Source organism: Heloderma suspectum, chromosome 4 (assembly GCF_057233095.1).
Source record: "Heloderma suspectum isolate Gila_16-S chromosome 4, 16-S_ref, whole genome shotgun sequence".
NCBI classification, from domain to species: Eukaryota; Metazoa; Chordata; class Lepidosauria; order Squamata; family Helodermatidae; genus Heloderma; species Heloderma suspectum.
The window spans coordinates 302,041,567-302,056,273 of NC_139461.1; the positions used below are offsets into that span (position 1 = coordinate 302,041,567).

Genomic DNA, 14,707 nt, shown 5'->3' on the forward strand with positions numbered 1-14,707 from the left:
GTTGTCAGTGTGATGTCTCTGCTCTTAACTATTTTATCAAGATTTGTCATTGCTCTCCTCCCAAGAAGTAAACGTCTTCTGATTTCCTGGCTGCAGTCAGCGTCTGCAGTAATCTTTGTGCCTAGAAAGACAAAGTCTGTCACTGCCTCCATGTTTTCTCCCTCTATTTGCCAGTTATCAATCAAGCTGGTTGCCATAATCTTGGTTTTTTTGAGATTTAACTGCAACCCAGCTTTTGCACTTTCTTCTTTCACCTTCGTTATAAGGTTCCTCAGCTCCTCATCGCTTTCAGCCATCAAAGTGGTATTATCTGCATATCGGAGATTGTTAATATTTCTTCCAGTGATTTTAACTCCAGCCTTGGCTTCATCAAGCCCAGCACGTCGCATGATGTGTTCTGCGTACAGGTTGAATAGGTAGGGTGAAAGTATACAACCCTGCCGTACTCCTTTCCCAATCTTAAACCAGTCCGTTGTTCCGTGGTCTGTTCTTACCGTTGCTACTTGGTCGTTATACAGATTCCTCAGGAGGCAGACAAGATGACTTGGTATCCCCATACCACCAAGAACTTGCCACAATTTGTTATGAACATTGTACTTATCCCCAAAGGAATGTGTGGTGACCATTCATTCATATGAGCAAAAGTAAAGGGGTGCGCTCTGCCACAGAATGAATCCTGGTTCTGTCTGCACAGCTCTGTTCTGAGTTCGCTTTCCCAGTTAACGCTGGAACGTGATGGAACACTGATAACTGACTTTTATGCATATTCATTACATGAAGTAGTCTCTTATGTCTGTCCTGAACCAATACCAATCAATTTCATTGGGGGAGGGGGTGAGAAAAGAATCTATCTTTTTCTCTTCGTAATTTAATAAACTGTAACCTGTCTCTCTTTAGTCATCTTTTTTCTTTTCTAAATTAAAAACCCACACACGCAGATTCACATACAAAGACAAACAACCTGTTTGCAGCATCCAAGCACAACCTCTTGTCAATGGGGTTGTTTCCCAAATGACCCAGTCACATTCTCCATTCTAGTCTTAATACACAGAAGGACTGAGCTGGGTTTGAAAGCCAAAAGCGAGAAGGCTGACAACCTAGCATGCCCTGCAGTATCACAGCTGTAGCCTGCTAATTCTTACTGAGTGCACATGGAGCCTTGGGTATTCAGTCTGCAGTGACAGGATCCCGTCTTCTCCTCACATACAGGCCCGACTGACCCACCGATGTCGCAGTGGCATCCTGCAGGCAGGAAGCACATGTTTACATTCCACAGTTGCTAACAGGCCCCAAATAGCATTCACTAAAGCGAGTGGCAGCAGCTTTATTTTTATTCCATTGTCTCCACTTTCATGTTGGCTCCTGGCCGTACCTGGATCCGTTTCCATTGCCTCCCAATTTTGAACTGTTCCAGAAACTATGCCTGCTGTCTCCCACTGAGCTCCTAAATAAAGCCTCCCATCGCTGCTTGCCAACCATCCCCCTGCACCATTCAAGGATACAGCCTTGTATAGTTAATAAAAATAGACAGCAATGGACACTCCTGGTCCTTTCAGGGTCAGGGGTGTTTCTGTTAGAGATGAAGGACAACCACCCACACTGAGGGCTGTGTCCAACCAATTTGAGAATGCTTTGTTCTATTACATATCAAGAACAGTTCTACAACCTGCACCCCTAACACAGTGTCCTATTGTGATCTGAGCTCTACTTCCATTCTCTTGAGGTCTAAAATGAAGTATCTGACCAAGTAGGTATCAGATTTAATACAATGTCTCTTAGCAATGGCTGTGTAAACAATTCTTATCCAACTCCTTTCATCTAGGCTTTTTTACCTCTACCTTTTCATCTTTTTTAAATTGCTGTTTAAAACTGATTGCCTGTACCTCCACCTATTTATTCATCAGCCTTCCCAGAGACTTCTTTTCCATTTCCTTTTCTTTGATCTGATACTGCATCTGACCTCCTTATTTCATCATTCTTTTAAAAGGTATCCCTTCAAGGTCACCCTCTCCCCCCCCCCCCAATTTTGCATACTCTAACAAGGTTTTAGGTAGGTAAGTAATAAAAAGGAGGTGTATGACTGGGTGTGTACAAATTTGGCATGAATTTATTTTCTTTATTTATAACATTATTTCTGAGTCGCCTTTCAGTCCAAAAGGGGCCCCAGGAGAACTTATAATTTAAAACTTTAAATCAATTTAATTAATTTAAAACATCACAAATGTAGCAAAATTAAAAGAAGGAGAGAAACAAGAACCAGCACTTTGAATTGTGCCCGAAAACACACTGGCAGCCTGTGCAGTTGCTGCAAGACCAGTGTAATATGGCCAACAAAGTGCATGGCAGAAAGCAATCTGGCCATCGCATTTTGCACCAGCTGCAATATCCAAACACTCTTCAAGGGCAGCCCCATGAAGGCTGTGTTGCAGTAATCTAATGCAAGGTGATTAAGTCATGGATCACTGTGGCCAGATCTGCCTTCTTTAGGCTGGAACACAACTTGCTCATCTGGTCACAGCAGCCACCTGACCCTTCCGGAGCAATGCCAGGTCCTGGGAAGGGAATAAAAAGGGCTCTGGTGGCCCTCACTTTGTGGAATTCCCTCCCTAGTGACCTCCGCCATGCCCCCTCTTTGATAAGCTTCGCCAGGCTTTGAAAACTTGGCTGTTCAGGTAGGCATATGGGGTGGGTTAGTGTTTTTTTACGTCAATGTTGTTTTGTTTCGTTGATTATGTTGTATTGTGTTGTTATCTGTATTGTACACTGCCTAGAGTGGATGGGCGGCTAATAAATCTAATAAATAAATAAAAAAGATTTCTAAGCCCAATTCCAAAATGCAACAAACCATTTGTTTTTCATGGGAGGAAGGCCAATACAGTATGTACTGTACATCAGCACAATGCACAAAATTTAAGAAGCATGGACAGAGCAAGATCCATTATACAATGTGTTCTTAACCAAATCATTAAGAATTCTAACAGACATGGACTGGCACAGGCATTTTATTTATTTATTTATTGCTTGCTTGCTTGCTTGCATTTATATCCCACCTTTTTTCCTCCTTAAGGAACCCAAGGCAGCATACATAGTCCTCTGTCTCCTCCATTTTATCCTCACAACAACAACCCTGTGAGGTAGGTTGGGCTGAGAGTCTGTGACTGGCCCAAAGTCACCCAGCGAGCTTCCATGGCCGAGTGGGGACTAGAACACGGATCTCCCGACTCCCATTCCAGTACTCTAGCCACTACACCACACTGGCTCTCAGGCATAGCTTTGAGACATAGTCTTGAATATGGGGAAGCAACCCCACCCCCTCTTATTCACAGAAAGCTGAAATGCTAGCATCCTCATCTTTCCATCTGGACCCACTCTTGAAAAGATCACTGTTCCTCAGGTCTAGCTGATGGTCTCTGTGACTTACATCTCCACCCAATGACTAACTGGCAATGCCAGCATATGGGGAAAAATGACGTACCTTGACAGCCAAAGTAATTCCCACTCTCCAGGTTGTAGTAGCCTTCTTTGCATGAAGAACAGAACTGGCCGCATATGTTGGGCTTGCAGAAACAGTGCCCATCCCCCTAGGAGACAACAACCACACAACTAAATCAACCTGCGGCAATTCCTCAATACTCAATTCAATTAACAGCAACTGGCATTTCTTGATTGCCTGATTAAATTTCTTGGACAAATAAAAAAGATGAGGAGTACAAGAATGAGAAAGAGGAGAGGGTCTCTGAATTACAAGAGCAGCTGTTCTTTTGTCCTACAAAAACAGCTAATCCACTTAAAATCTCTGCCCAGCCCTCATGCTGACAGAGGTATATTTGGAAAACACAGTCATAGATCTTAATGATATAGGACAGGATACAAATGTTTTGAACAGATAAAGTAAAATAAATAAATAAATATTACTTACAGAAACCTTGAAAAATTAGTAGAAATTTACGTTATGTCCGTTCTGTTGCTGCGTAGCATTTAAATACATGCAAAATAACAACACTAAGTACAATATCTCTAAAATGTTGCTTGACGTCTGATAAACATCCGCAAAGGGGCCTAACGAAGAGTTGGAAGCAACAGGGACTGCTCTGCGGAGTGCTAGTTAGACCTGATTCAGAATAGCCTGTTCCACTCAGGATGCTACTGTTCAAAGTAAATAGAAATTAAGGCCTAGCCAGAACCTTGCAGTGAATTTCATCACATGGCAGGCAACTTACTTGCTGGCATTCAGCAACACCTGCAATGGTTCCCATGGTGTCACACTGGCAGCCTGAGGGAAACAGAAAGTGACAATCTGATGGCTGTGCAGTCTGTCCAGCCAAAGACATACATTTCTACGTTAGCCTGATGCTAACCAACTGACCAGTGATTATTTTATTGTGTTTTTATAGCTATATGTTATGTATTTATTATTCCTGTAAACCGCTTTGAGAGTTTATGAAATAGGGGTGTATGTATGTTATGTGTGTGTGTATGTATGTATGAAACAAACAAACAAATCCATCCTCTGGCACAACCTTCCCCAACCTGGTACTCTCCAGTTGTGTGGGACTACAACTTCCAACATCCCCCAGCCAGCATGGCTGGTTGGGGGATGTTGGAAGTAGTCCCACACAGCTGGAGGGCACCAGGTTGGGAAAGGGTGCTCTGGCATGTCAGGATAGCAGAAGTCAGCAATACAGCGAAAGCCCCAAAGAGGAGCCCTGTCATGGTTCAAATTCCTGCTCTGCAAGGGCAAATAGGGCATTCTGATGCGGATGTCCTTACTGCATAAGCCAGGAGTGCAGAACCTCTTTCAGCCCAAGGGTCAAATTCCATTGGCAGGCAGGGCCAAAGGCAAAGTGGGTGGAGCCAAAAATACAAAAATTACCAGCATGTTTTAATTTAAAGTTCTTACTAACTTCTTAAAATTCTTAACTAATGCCTTAGGATAGGCATTTCAACCTTTTAGAAGGGGTAGGGGGACTCCACAAAAGCTCAGAAACCACCAAACAATTTGGTGGGGGACAAGGGGGAGGACCCTTGGGAAGGAGGGCCTAAAGAGGGCCAGATTTGGCCCCCCGGCCTGAAGTTCCACACCCCTTGCATAAGCTTTAAGACACAAGGAGCTGACCTAAATGGACAAAATACCATTTGTTCATCTAACCCAGGACAACTGAGGGCTCCACAAAGACTGAGAAAGAGGTCGTTCCCAGACCTGCAGTTTGAGAGCTTATTTATTTATTACATTTATATCCTGCCATTTTTCCTCCTTAAGGAACCCAAGGCAGCGTACATAACCCTCTTCCTCCTCCTCCATTTTATCCTCACAACAACCCTGTGAGATGGGTTAGGCTGAGAGTCTGTGACAGGCCCAAAGTCACCCAGTGAGCTTCCATGGCCGAGTGGGGACTAGAACCCGGATCTCCCGACTCCCAGTCCAACACTCTAGCCACTACACCACACTGGCTCTCTCTAGCTTGAACTAGATTGAAACTTGGACTTTATGCATCCAGAGCACATGCCCACTGCTGAGCTATAAAGAAGACTAAATCCTTGGTTCCATTCAACGGTAAAGGTTTCCAGAATTCCAGCTTTTCTGTTTGGCTGTGGCCCACACCAAAAGGTCTCCCCTGTGGCTGCTCCTTTTCTGCAATGTATTCAAACAGATGAAGAGAAGAAATGGGAACCACTTTCTCCTTAATCACTAGGGTAATACTCAGCAGCTTAGGTATCTAGTGGCTTGGATAAGAAGCTTCTTGGAAGAATGACAAGGTATGTTCCTTACTCATACATCCAAACGGGTTATCAGGAGTCAAGTTCCAGTAGAGTGGCTTGCACCTATCACAGGCTTCACCTTCCACATATGCCCGACATTCACAGGAACCCTGTGGAGGAAAATAGTGGCAGGGGGTGGGGGGAGATTTAAAAATGTATACCAAAGAATCAAGCAGAATCAAAGGCAATGCAGAATAAGAAAATAGGAAGCTGCCTTACACCAGGTCCGATTTGTCTACATTGTCTGGCAGCATCTTTCCAGGGTCTCGGGTAGAGGTCTTTCCCATTACTTGCTACCTGACCCTTTTAACTGGAGATACCAGGCATTGAACCCGGGACGTTCTGCATGCAACCCATGTGCTCAACCACAGAGCTATGGTCTTTTCCCTATCATCCACTCCTTTGCACTCCTTTAAACTGAATCCTACGGGGAAGGGAGATGTAATGTTGGGGGTAACAATGGACGTAGGCGCATGCACTGCAATGGAGAGAACAGCTCTGATAGCGCCCAATAATAGTCTTCAGACACATGTAGGAAGAAAGCCAGACTATGAAGCACATGGTCTTCGATGTCTATATACTAATGCCCAGAGTATGGGAAACAAACAGAACGAACTTGAACTCTTAATACAGGAGGGAAATTATGACTTGATAGGTATAACTGAGACTTGGTGGGATGACTCTCATGACTGGAATACAGCAGTTGAAGGATATAACTTGTTCAAAAAGAACAGGAGGAACAGAAAGGGAGGCGGGGTTGCACTGTATGTGAAAAATACATATCTCTGCACAGAAATACAGGAGGAGGAGCTTGGTAGCCCCATCGAGAGCATCTGGGTTGAAATAAATGGAGCAAAGAATAAAAGGAACCTGGTGGTCGGAGTCTACTACCAGCCACCCAATCAAGGAGAAGACAAGGATGAAACTTTTGAAAAGCAAATAGCCAATGTTTTAAGGAAGCATGATGTAGTAGTAATGGGGGACTTCAATTTCCCCGATATTTGTTGGGAGACAAATTCTGCAAAACATGGCCCCTCCAGGAAATTCCTGACTTGTGTGGCGGATAACTTCCTCCTACAGAAAGTAGAGGAAGGAACTAGAGGATCGGCTATCCTTGACTTGATCCTAACCAACAGAGATGACTTAGTGGATAAAGTAGCAGTTACAGGAACTCTGGGGGAAAGCGACCATGTTGTACTTGAGTTCTTGGTTCTAAGGGAAGCAAAAGCCGAGTGTACTCAAACGCGTACCCTGGATTTTAGGAAAGCTGATTTTAATAAACTCAGAACAATGATCAGTAAGGTCCCATGGCAAGCAATGCTAGCGAGAAAAGGAGTCCAAGATGGGTGGGAACTTTTAAAAAAGGAAATTCTCAAGGCACAATCACAAACAATTCCAACAAGAAGAAAAGGTGGAAGACAACAGAAGAAGCCAATGTGGCTTCACAAAAAGCTTAGGGATGACCTGAAAACAAAAAAGGACACATATAGGAAGTGGAAAGAAGGCCAAGTAACAAAGGAAGAGTACAGGCAGGTAGCACAGAATTGCAGGGATGGCGTCAGGAAGGCTAAAGCTGAGAACAAGCTGAGGTTAGCGAGGGATGCTAAAAACAACAAAAAGGCTTTCTTCAGCTACGTGCATAGTAAAAGGCAGAGGAAAGAAATGGTTGTTCAGCTATTAAATAAGGATGGCAAAATGATAACAGAGGACAAAGAAAAGGCAGAGGTGCTCAATTCCTACTTTGGCTCAGTCTTCTCCCAAAAGAGGGTCTATGACCCCCCTGGCAAAGGCGAAGTACAGGCTGAAGGGGCAGGATTGCAGCTTGAGATCGACAGGCATATGGTCAAGGAACACCTCATTACTTTGAATGAGTTCAAATCTCCAGGGCCAGATGAACTGCATCCTAGAGTCATAAAGGAACTGGCAGAAGAACTCTCAGAACCGCTGTCTATTCTCTTTGAGAAATCATGGAGGACCGGGGAAGTGCCAGATGACTGGAGGAGGGCTAACATTGTCCCTATCTTCAAAAAGGGTAAAAAGGAGGAACCTGGGAACTACAGACCAGTCAGTCTGACATCAATCCCTGGGAAAATTCTGGAGCAGATCATAAAGCAATCCATCTGGAAGCACCTTGACAACAATGCCGTGATTACTCGAAGCCAACATGGATTTGTCAAAAACAAGTCCTGCCAGACAAATCTGATCTCATTTTTTGATCAAGTCACCTCCCTTGTAGACCGTGGGAATGCTGTAGACATCATATACCTCGACTTCAGCAAAGCTTTCGACAAAGTGCCCCATGATATCCTGATGAGCAAACTAGCTCGAAGTGGGCTAGATGAAACAACGATCCGGTGGATCCACAGTTGGCTACAGAATCGGACTCAAAGAGTGCTTATCAATGGGACCTTCTCAAGCTGGGGAGAGGTAACGAGTGGGGTACCGCAGGGCTCAGTCCTGGGCCCAGTGCTCTTCAATATTTTTATTAATGACTTGGAGGAGGAGGTGCAGGGAATGCTGATCAAATTTGCAGATGACACAAAATTGGGAGGGATAGCTAATACTTTGGAAGACAGAAACAAAATTCAAAGTGATCTGGATAGACTGGAGTGCTGGGCAGAAAACAACAGAATGGCATTTAATAGGGACAAATGCCAAGTTCTGCACCTAGGAAAAAGAAACCAAATGCACAGTTACAAGATGGGGGATACGTGGCTCAACCACACTACGAGCGAGAAGGATCTTGGAATTGTCGTCGATCACAAGCTGAATATGAGCCAACAATGTGATGTGGCTGCAAAAAAGGCAAATGCTATTTTGGGCTGCATTCATAGAAGCATCGCTTCCAAATCCCGGGAAGTACTAGTTCCCCTCTACTCAGCACTGGTTAGGCCTCATCTGGAGTACTGTGTCCAGTTCTGGGCACCACACTTTAAGAAGGATGCAGACAAGCTGGAGAGGGTTCAAAGGAGGGCAACAAAGATGATCAGGGGACTGGAAACAAAGCCCTATGAAGAGAGACTGAAAGAACTGGGCATGTTTAGCCTTGAGAAGAGAAGACTGAGGGGAGATATGATAGCGCTCTTCAAGTACTTGAAAGGTTGTCACAGAGAAGAAGGCCAGGATCTCTTCTTGATCATCCCAGAGTGCAGGACACGGAATAATGGGCTCAAGTTACAGGAAGCCAGATTCCGACTGAACATCAGGAAAAACTTCCTGAGTGTCAGAGCAATACGGCAATGGAACCAATTACCTGGGGAGGTGGTGGGCTCTCCCACACTGGAGGCCTTCAAGACGAGGCTGGACAGCCATTTGTCAGGGATGCTCTGACTTGGATTCCTGCATTGAGCAGGGGGTTGGACTCGATGGCCTTGTAGGCCCCTTCCAACCCTACTATTCTATGATTCTATGATTCTATGATGTGGAACTGCCCATGCTCACAATACTCCATGTGGTATATAATAAAAATACTCAATACAGTGTATAACAAGGAAGAATCAAGACTAAAATCAACAGCTGGGGGACATACCACTGGTAGTACGGAAGTGTCTTCATTTGCAAGCCCTGCAGGATTGCATGAGCCCACTGAAACAGAAAAAACACACAGATAAGAAGAGGCATGGGGGGGGGATGCATCAACCACGCACTGTTCCTAGGCTGGTACTTTAACCATTGTGTGGATCTGGTAGGGTGGCTAATGGATACAATCTGCTGAGGAAGAAAAGTAATGTGCTTAATAGCAGATCTTGGAAAACCACTCTACAGCGGCACTTAAAATGAAAGCATATTTAGTTGCGCCCCAAAGACATCTGATGATGAGCTCTGCATTCAAATTCAATACTTTTTGTTGACTGGTGCACATCGACAGACCTACACTGACATCAAGGGTTCAGGTTTGTGCGATGCAGCATGCCACACACATGGAACAGGCTGAGCTACCTTCACACTGTGGGAATCCATAAGCCCCGGGAATGCAGGTATCGCAGCGCAGTCCAATTACTCTGGGACGACAGGTGCACTGCCCGGTCTCCTGATCACAGGTACCATAGAGAGAGCCTTCTGTGAAACAGTGACAAGCTGGAGAGGGAAAAAAGGACAGGTCAGAAAGCATTATGATACAAATGAAAGTTCTTAATTATTCTTCAAGCAAGAACTTACAGAAACTGTAGGTAGCAGGCACCATCAAGAAGAGGCATCGCCTTCCGTCACACACAAGGAAAAGCCTCTTCTAAGATGGCGCCTGCTGCAATACATGTGTGTATCATCTAAAAATAAGGGAAGTATACCTTTTTCTTCTGAAGTGTTATTGTCTTCATATGTAAATAATTCCCGTTGATAAGTTGACTAAAACGTGTACAAAGACTGTTTTAAATTGAGTGACAGCCCTTGAATACTTACAATCTATGGGTTGTATCCAATGTTAGTCTAACTTGAGTCCCAATCATTTCAATGGGTCTACTTTAAGTAGAACATCGGATACAATCCATGTACCGTGTCAAACCTAGGAAATGTACACTGAAGTCAGTGTTATGTGCCAAATGCTAACTTGCCCGTGACCAGCAGGAGTGTTCTCACACCACTGCAGCAATGAATCCACTGACGTTTTGTGGATTTTCAACTATTTAATCTTTAAATCAATGACTTGATTCATAATAATAAAAAATACAGTACTACAAGTGATCGTTTGCTTGAATGAACACAGATCTGTAAATTAACTGCACTGTTGAATCAGGGTCTACTTGGTTGGATCAGGACTGACAGCGCCAAACATGTGTGTGGCAGGTATGCGTGCCTAGCTATGTGCAGCCATGGGCATGCAATCCGCTTTGGCCTGCAGGATGTTATGGATTATAGTAAATTATAGTTATCACAAACCAGGAAAGGGAGAATGGAATCCATGTGAAGAGGAGAGGGAAAGAGGGAGCACACAAGCACAGAGCACATGCCTCATCTGCCAAACCATGATTTGAAAATGATGCCTGAATCAAGCCATTGAGAGGCACCAGTGTGTTGTAGTGGTTAGTGTTGGACCAGGACCATCCATGTTCAGATCTCCACTCACCCATGACGCTCACAAGGTGATCATGAGACAGTCACTATCTCTCAACCTAACCTACCTCACAGGGTTGCTGGGAGGTGGTGCTGGGGCACTATTGCTTGACTCCCTGGCATGTATGCTATGGGGCCCCATAGGGATCAATTCTATTCCCAATGCTTTTTAACATCAACATGAAAGCGCTGAGTGAGCTCATCCGGAGGTTTGGGGTGAGGTGTTGTCAATATGCAGATAACACCAAACTCTGAGGAATGGTGGGTGGCTGTCAGGGAAAGAGCCTTCTTAGTGGAGAAGCTCTAACTGTGGCATGCTCTAGGGAGACTCGCCTGGAGCCGACTTTGATGTCGTTCTGGTCCCAGGCAAAGACCGTTTATTTTCCCAAGTGTTTTAATCCTCTGCACATAGCTTTTATGGTGCTTGGTGTGTGTTTTTAATTCCACTAACTGCTTTTATACTGCGGTGGCTTAGTGGTTAAGACGCTGAACTGCAGACCGAAAGGTCGGCAGGACAGCAGTTCGAGACCGAGTGCTGCGTGACGGAGTGAGCTCCCGTCTTCAGTCCCAGCTCCTGCCAACCTAGCAGTTCGAAAGCAAGAAATTGCAAGTAGATAAATAGGTACCGCTTCGGCGGCAAAAGTAGCAGCGTTCCGTGCACCTCGGTGTTCAGTCATGCCGGCCACATGACCACGGAAGTGTCTTCGGACAGCGCTGGCTCTTCGGCTTAGAAACGGGGATGAGCACCGCACCCTAGAGTCGGACACGACTGGTTGGGGACACTTTTTTTTTATATCATGATGTTTTAATGTTCTTGTTTAACGTTTAATGTTTTTGTTTGAATTTATTTTAAAAACTCTTTATAAGTTGCCTTGAGAAGCAGTTGAAGGTGGAGGGGGGGGAGGTATAAAACAAATACATTTAATTCAACAAATAAAATGAGGTTCAGGGTACGCCAGGAAGGAAAGCATAAAAATCTCATAAATAAATGCACAAAATGTTGATGTATTTTGTCAGATTAGTTCGATTCACCTTGTATTCTAAGAAGTGCTCATCTGGGTCAGAATTAATGACTTCAAATAAACCAACAGCCTAGGCACTCCATTTTTTTCCTGAGTATAGCTTGACTGAATGATAGCCTAAACTGGACAAATAAGAACTTTAACTTTTTTAAAATGTTCATTGTACCTTTAAGACCCATGTCTGATAAAGAGCCTCTTAAGCCTGAACACTATTAAACCATTAGCTAATACAACCAAAAGTAGTGTGTGTGCGTGTTTTGCTGCGTTACACTGGCAAGCTAACAAGGACTTTAAACTAGTAAGAATTTTGCTTGTTGCCACCTACAAATACGAGAATTTTTTATTGTTTTATCACTCCAGGTGCAATTTATGATCTTTAAAACTTTGCACTACTTTATGCCTACACTCCTCCCTCAATATTTTTTATCTATTATACCATGCATTTTGAGATGTTAATTAATGAAAAGCAAAAAAAGTAAATAGCCTTGCAGCCTTCTTCTGCCAAAACAATTTGATCTAAAAACTGTTCAAAAGCACACTGCCAACATCTACATTGGAAGCTAATGCTAAGCCAGTTGGCCACAGACCAGGTTTTCCACATTTAGCAGTGGAAAAGAATGGAAAGGTGTTGGGAGCTATCACTTAGGTGACTCAAGGACACTGCATCCTGCAGCAATTTTCTGATAATGAGCAATGATATCTAACCAGGAAGCATAAATGAATACTGGTGTTCAGTCTTGTATGATATCTTGAACGCAATGAAGATGGCCAATAATGCACGTAGAACTGAATCTTCAGTTCCCATATGCATATCTGTCACTCAGTTACTGTACCCTTGATGACTGACTGCTGCATATGTAACTGACTTCACTGTAAGAACATCAGCCCGATTTAGACATAATGCTGAACAATGTTTTTTTTTTATGATTGATTGATTGATTGATTGCGTTTATATCCCGGCTTTTTTCCCTCTTGCAAGGAACCCAAGGTGGCTTACATTATCCTCCTCCTCTCCATTTTATCCTCACAACAACAACCCTGTGAGGTGGGTTAGGCTGAGAGTCTGTGACAGGCCCAAAGTCACCCAGTGAGCTTCCATGGCTGAGTGGGGACTAGAACCCGGATCTCCCGGCCCCCAGTCCAACACTCTAGCCACTACACCACACTGGCTCTCTGGTTTAGCTTCACTCTGGTTTGTTTGTACATCCGAACCCAACCAGACTGATTAACCATAATTTGAGGCCAACAAACCAGGATCGCAATCCATGCTTTGACGTTGGTTTGTGAATCCTGGCTTGCATTAACTGTGGTATGTCACTATATCCAAACTCAGTACCTTGGTTTAATCCTGGTTTGTTGCATCGCACTGTCTTTATGGACCACCTGGCTAAAGAGATGTGAGGGAAGAATGGCTTGAAATCAAAACCACTCATATGGCTATGAAACTTGCATGAGCAGTTTCTCAGGCACCTCCCTCCTCACTGCCCAGCAATAGGTCGATGGACACATTTTTTTCAGTACTGTTTTATTTCTTTATTTGTGTAAAACACTGGTACCTCTCCTTTTCTCCTAAGACTTTATTAATGTTCAGGCAGAGCAGGTTTTAGAAGGGAGTGGGCAGATTACTGCAGAAACAGAGTTTAGCAGGAGGGAGTGGATGGTAGCAGTTTGAAGAGGCTCTTAGATCAAACTGGACATTTGCATCTGCCAAACTGTTGGTAAATCCTGATATGAGCAAAGGTGTGCTTTTGACATATATCCCATTAGAAAAAGCACCCATGGTCCCTTTAAAATATTGACATATGAAACAAAGGGCCAATATTCTCATATAATCAGTTCTCTGTAAAGCGGGGGTGGGGAGCCTTTGTTGGCCCAAGGGCCAAATTGACCTCAGGCAGGGATGTCAGGGGCCACATGCCAGCAGTGGTGGGGCCGCAGACAGTATGCGCCCCCCACACTCACATCCTCACACATGCTCCTGCTCGGCTTTGCTTTCCCTCACTTTTCCTGACAGGAAAGGCGAAGGTGGAGCAAAGCTGACTGTACTACCACATCTCGGGCACAGTTTGGAACTGCTCTCCTGCCACCTTCCTTTTCTGAGGAAGTGGGAGGCTTTGGGGAAGGACTTCGGGGGGGGGGCTCTGCAGGGGCCTCTGTAGGCCAGACAGGGAGGCCTCACAGGCCAAATTTGGTCTGCAGTTTGGAGGTTCCCCATCCCTGCTGTAAAGGCTGCACCAAATAAATATTCCAAATTCTGTAATGATAAGATACCAGGGTTTTCCTTAAAAAAAAAAAAAAATCCTCCAGCCCTCAAATGCTTCCTATACTGCATTCTAAATCCTAAGCCCTTTTTTATGTTTTCCTATGTAACCTCTCTAGAAGGTCAAACCATGAAGCAGACTCTTGCAACTCAGACTGAATTCCAGTAGGGACTAAAGTGATGGGAACCAACTGAACTCAAAGGATTGCAAATTAAGTGCAGCACTGTGTAATATTTTGAGACATGAAACAAAATGCCTTCTCTACTAACAGAAAATAGGCAGCATCTGGCAAGTGACTCACCTGTACAGGTAGGATACCCATAGAAGCCTGGGGCACACTGGTTGCATGTGTGGCCTATGTAATTTGAGTGGCAATGGCATTGACCAATGGGGCTACAGTCATTGTCTGCAGAGCCCCGGGGGTCACAGGAGCAAGCTGCAAAAGGAAGGCACACAAAAAGTATGAGAAGGAGGAGGAGATAGTGAGGGCACAAGAATGCTCTTTATGTGCCTAGAAAACAGATTCTTTCATTCCAGACAGATTCTACGGAAACCATATCTCACATACCCCTAACTGGCGGCTGAACGTTTCCTCCCAAAGGAAGCTATCCTTCC

General features: G+C 44.3%; 1 protein-coding gene across 2 annotated transcripts in view; it reads right to left on the reverse strand.

Annotated features, from left to right (window-relative positions):
* The window catches only part of LAMA5 (laminin subunit alpha 5), a 246,893-nt gene that overhangs the window by 90,945 nt on the left and 141,241 nt on the right, over nucleotides 1–14,707 (reverse strand). For both annotated transcript variants that reach the window (XM_084854353.1, XM_084854352.1), the window contains exons 15-21: nucleotides 14,394–14,528; nucleotides 9,700–9,837; nucleotides 9,290–9,345; nucleotides 5,771–5,870; nucleotides 4,221–4,273; nucleotides 3,476–3,581; nucleotides 1,143–1,242 (exon numbers count right to left, since the gene is read on the reverse strand). In XM_084854353.1, the coding sequence (XP_084710479.1) occupies nucleotides 1,143–1,242; nucleotides 3,476–3,581; nucleotides 4,221–4,273; nucleotides 5,771–5,870; nucleotides 9,290–9,345; nucleotides 9,700–9,837; nucleotides 14,394–14,528 (688 nt within the window). The remainder of the gene's footprint in view (nucleotides 1–1,142; nucleotides 1,243–3,475; nucleotides 3,582–4,220; nucleotides 4,274–5,770; nucleotides 5,871–9,289; nucleotides 9,346–9,699; nucleotides 9,838–14,393; nucleotides 14,529–14,707) is intronic.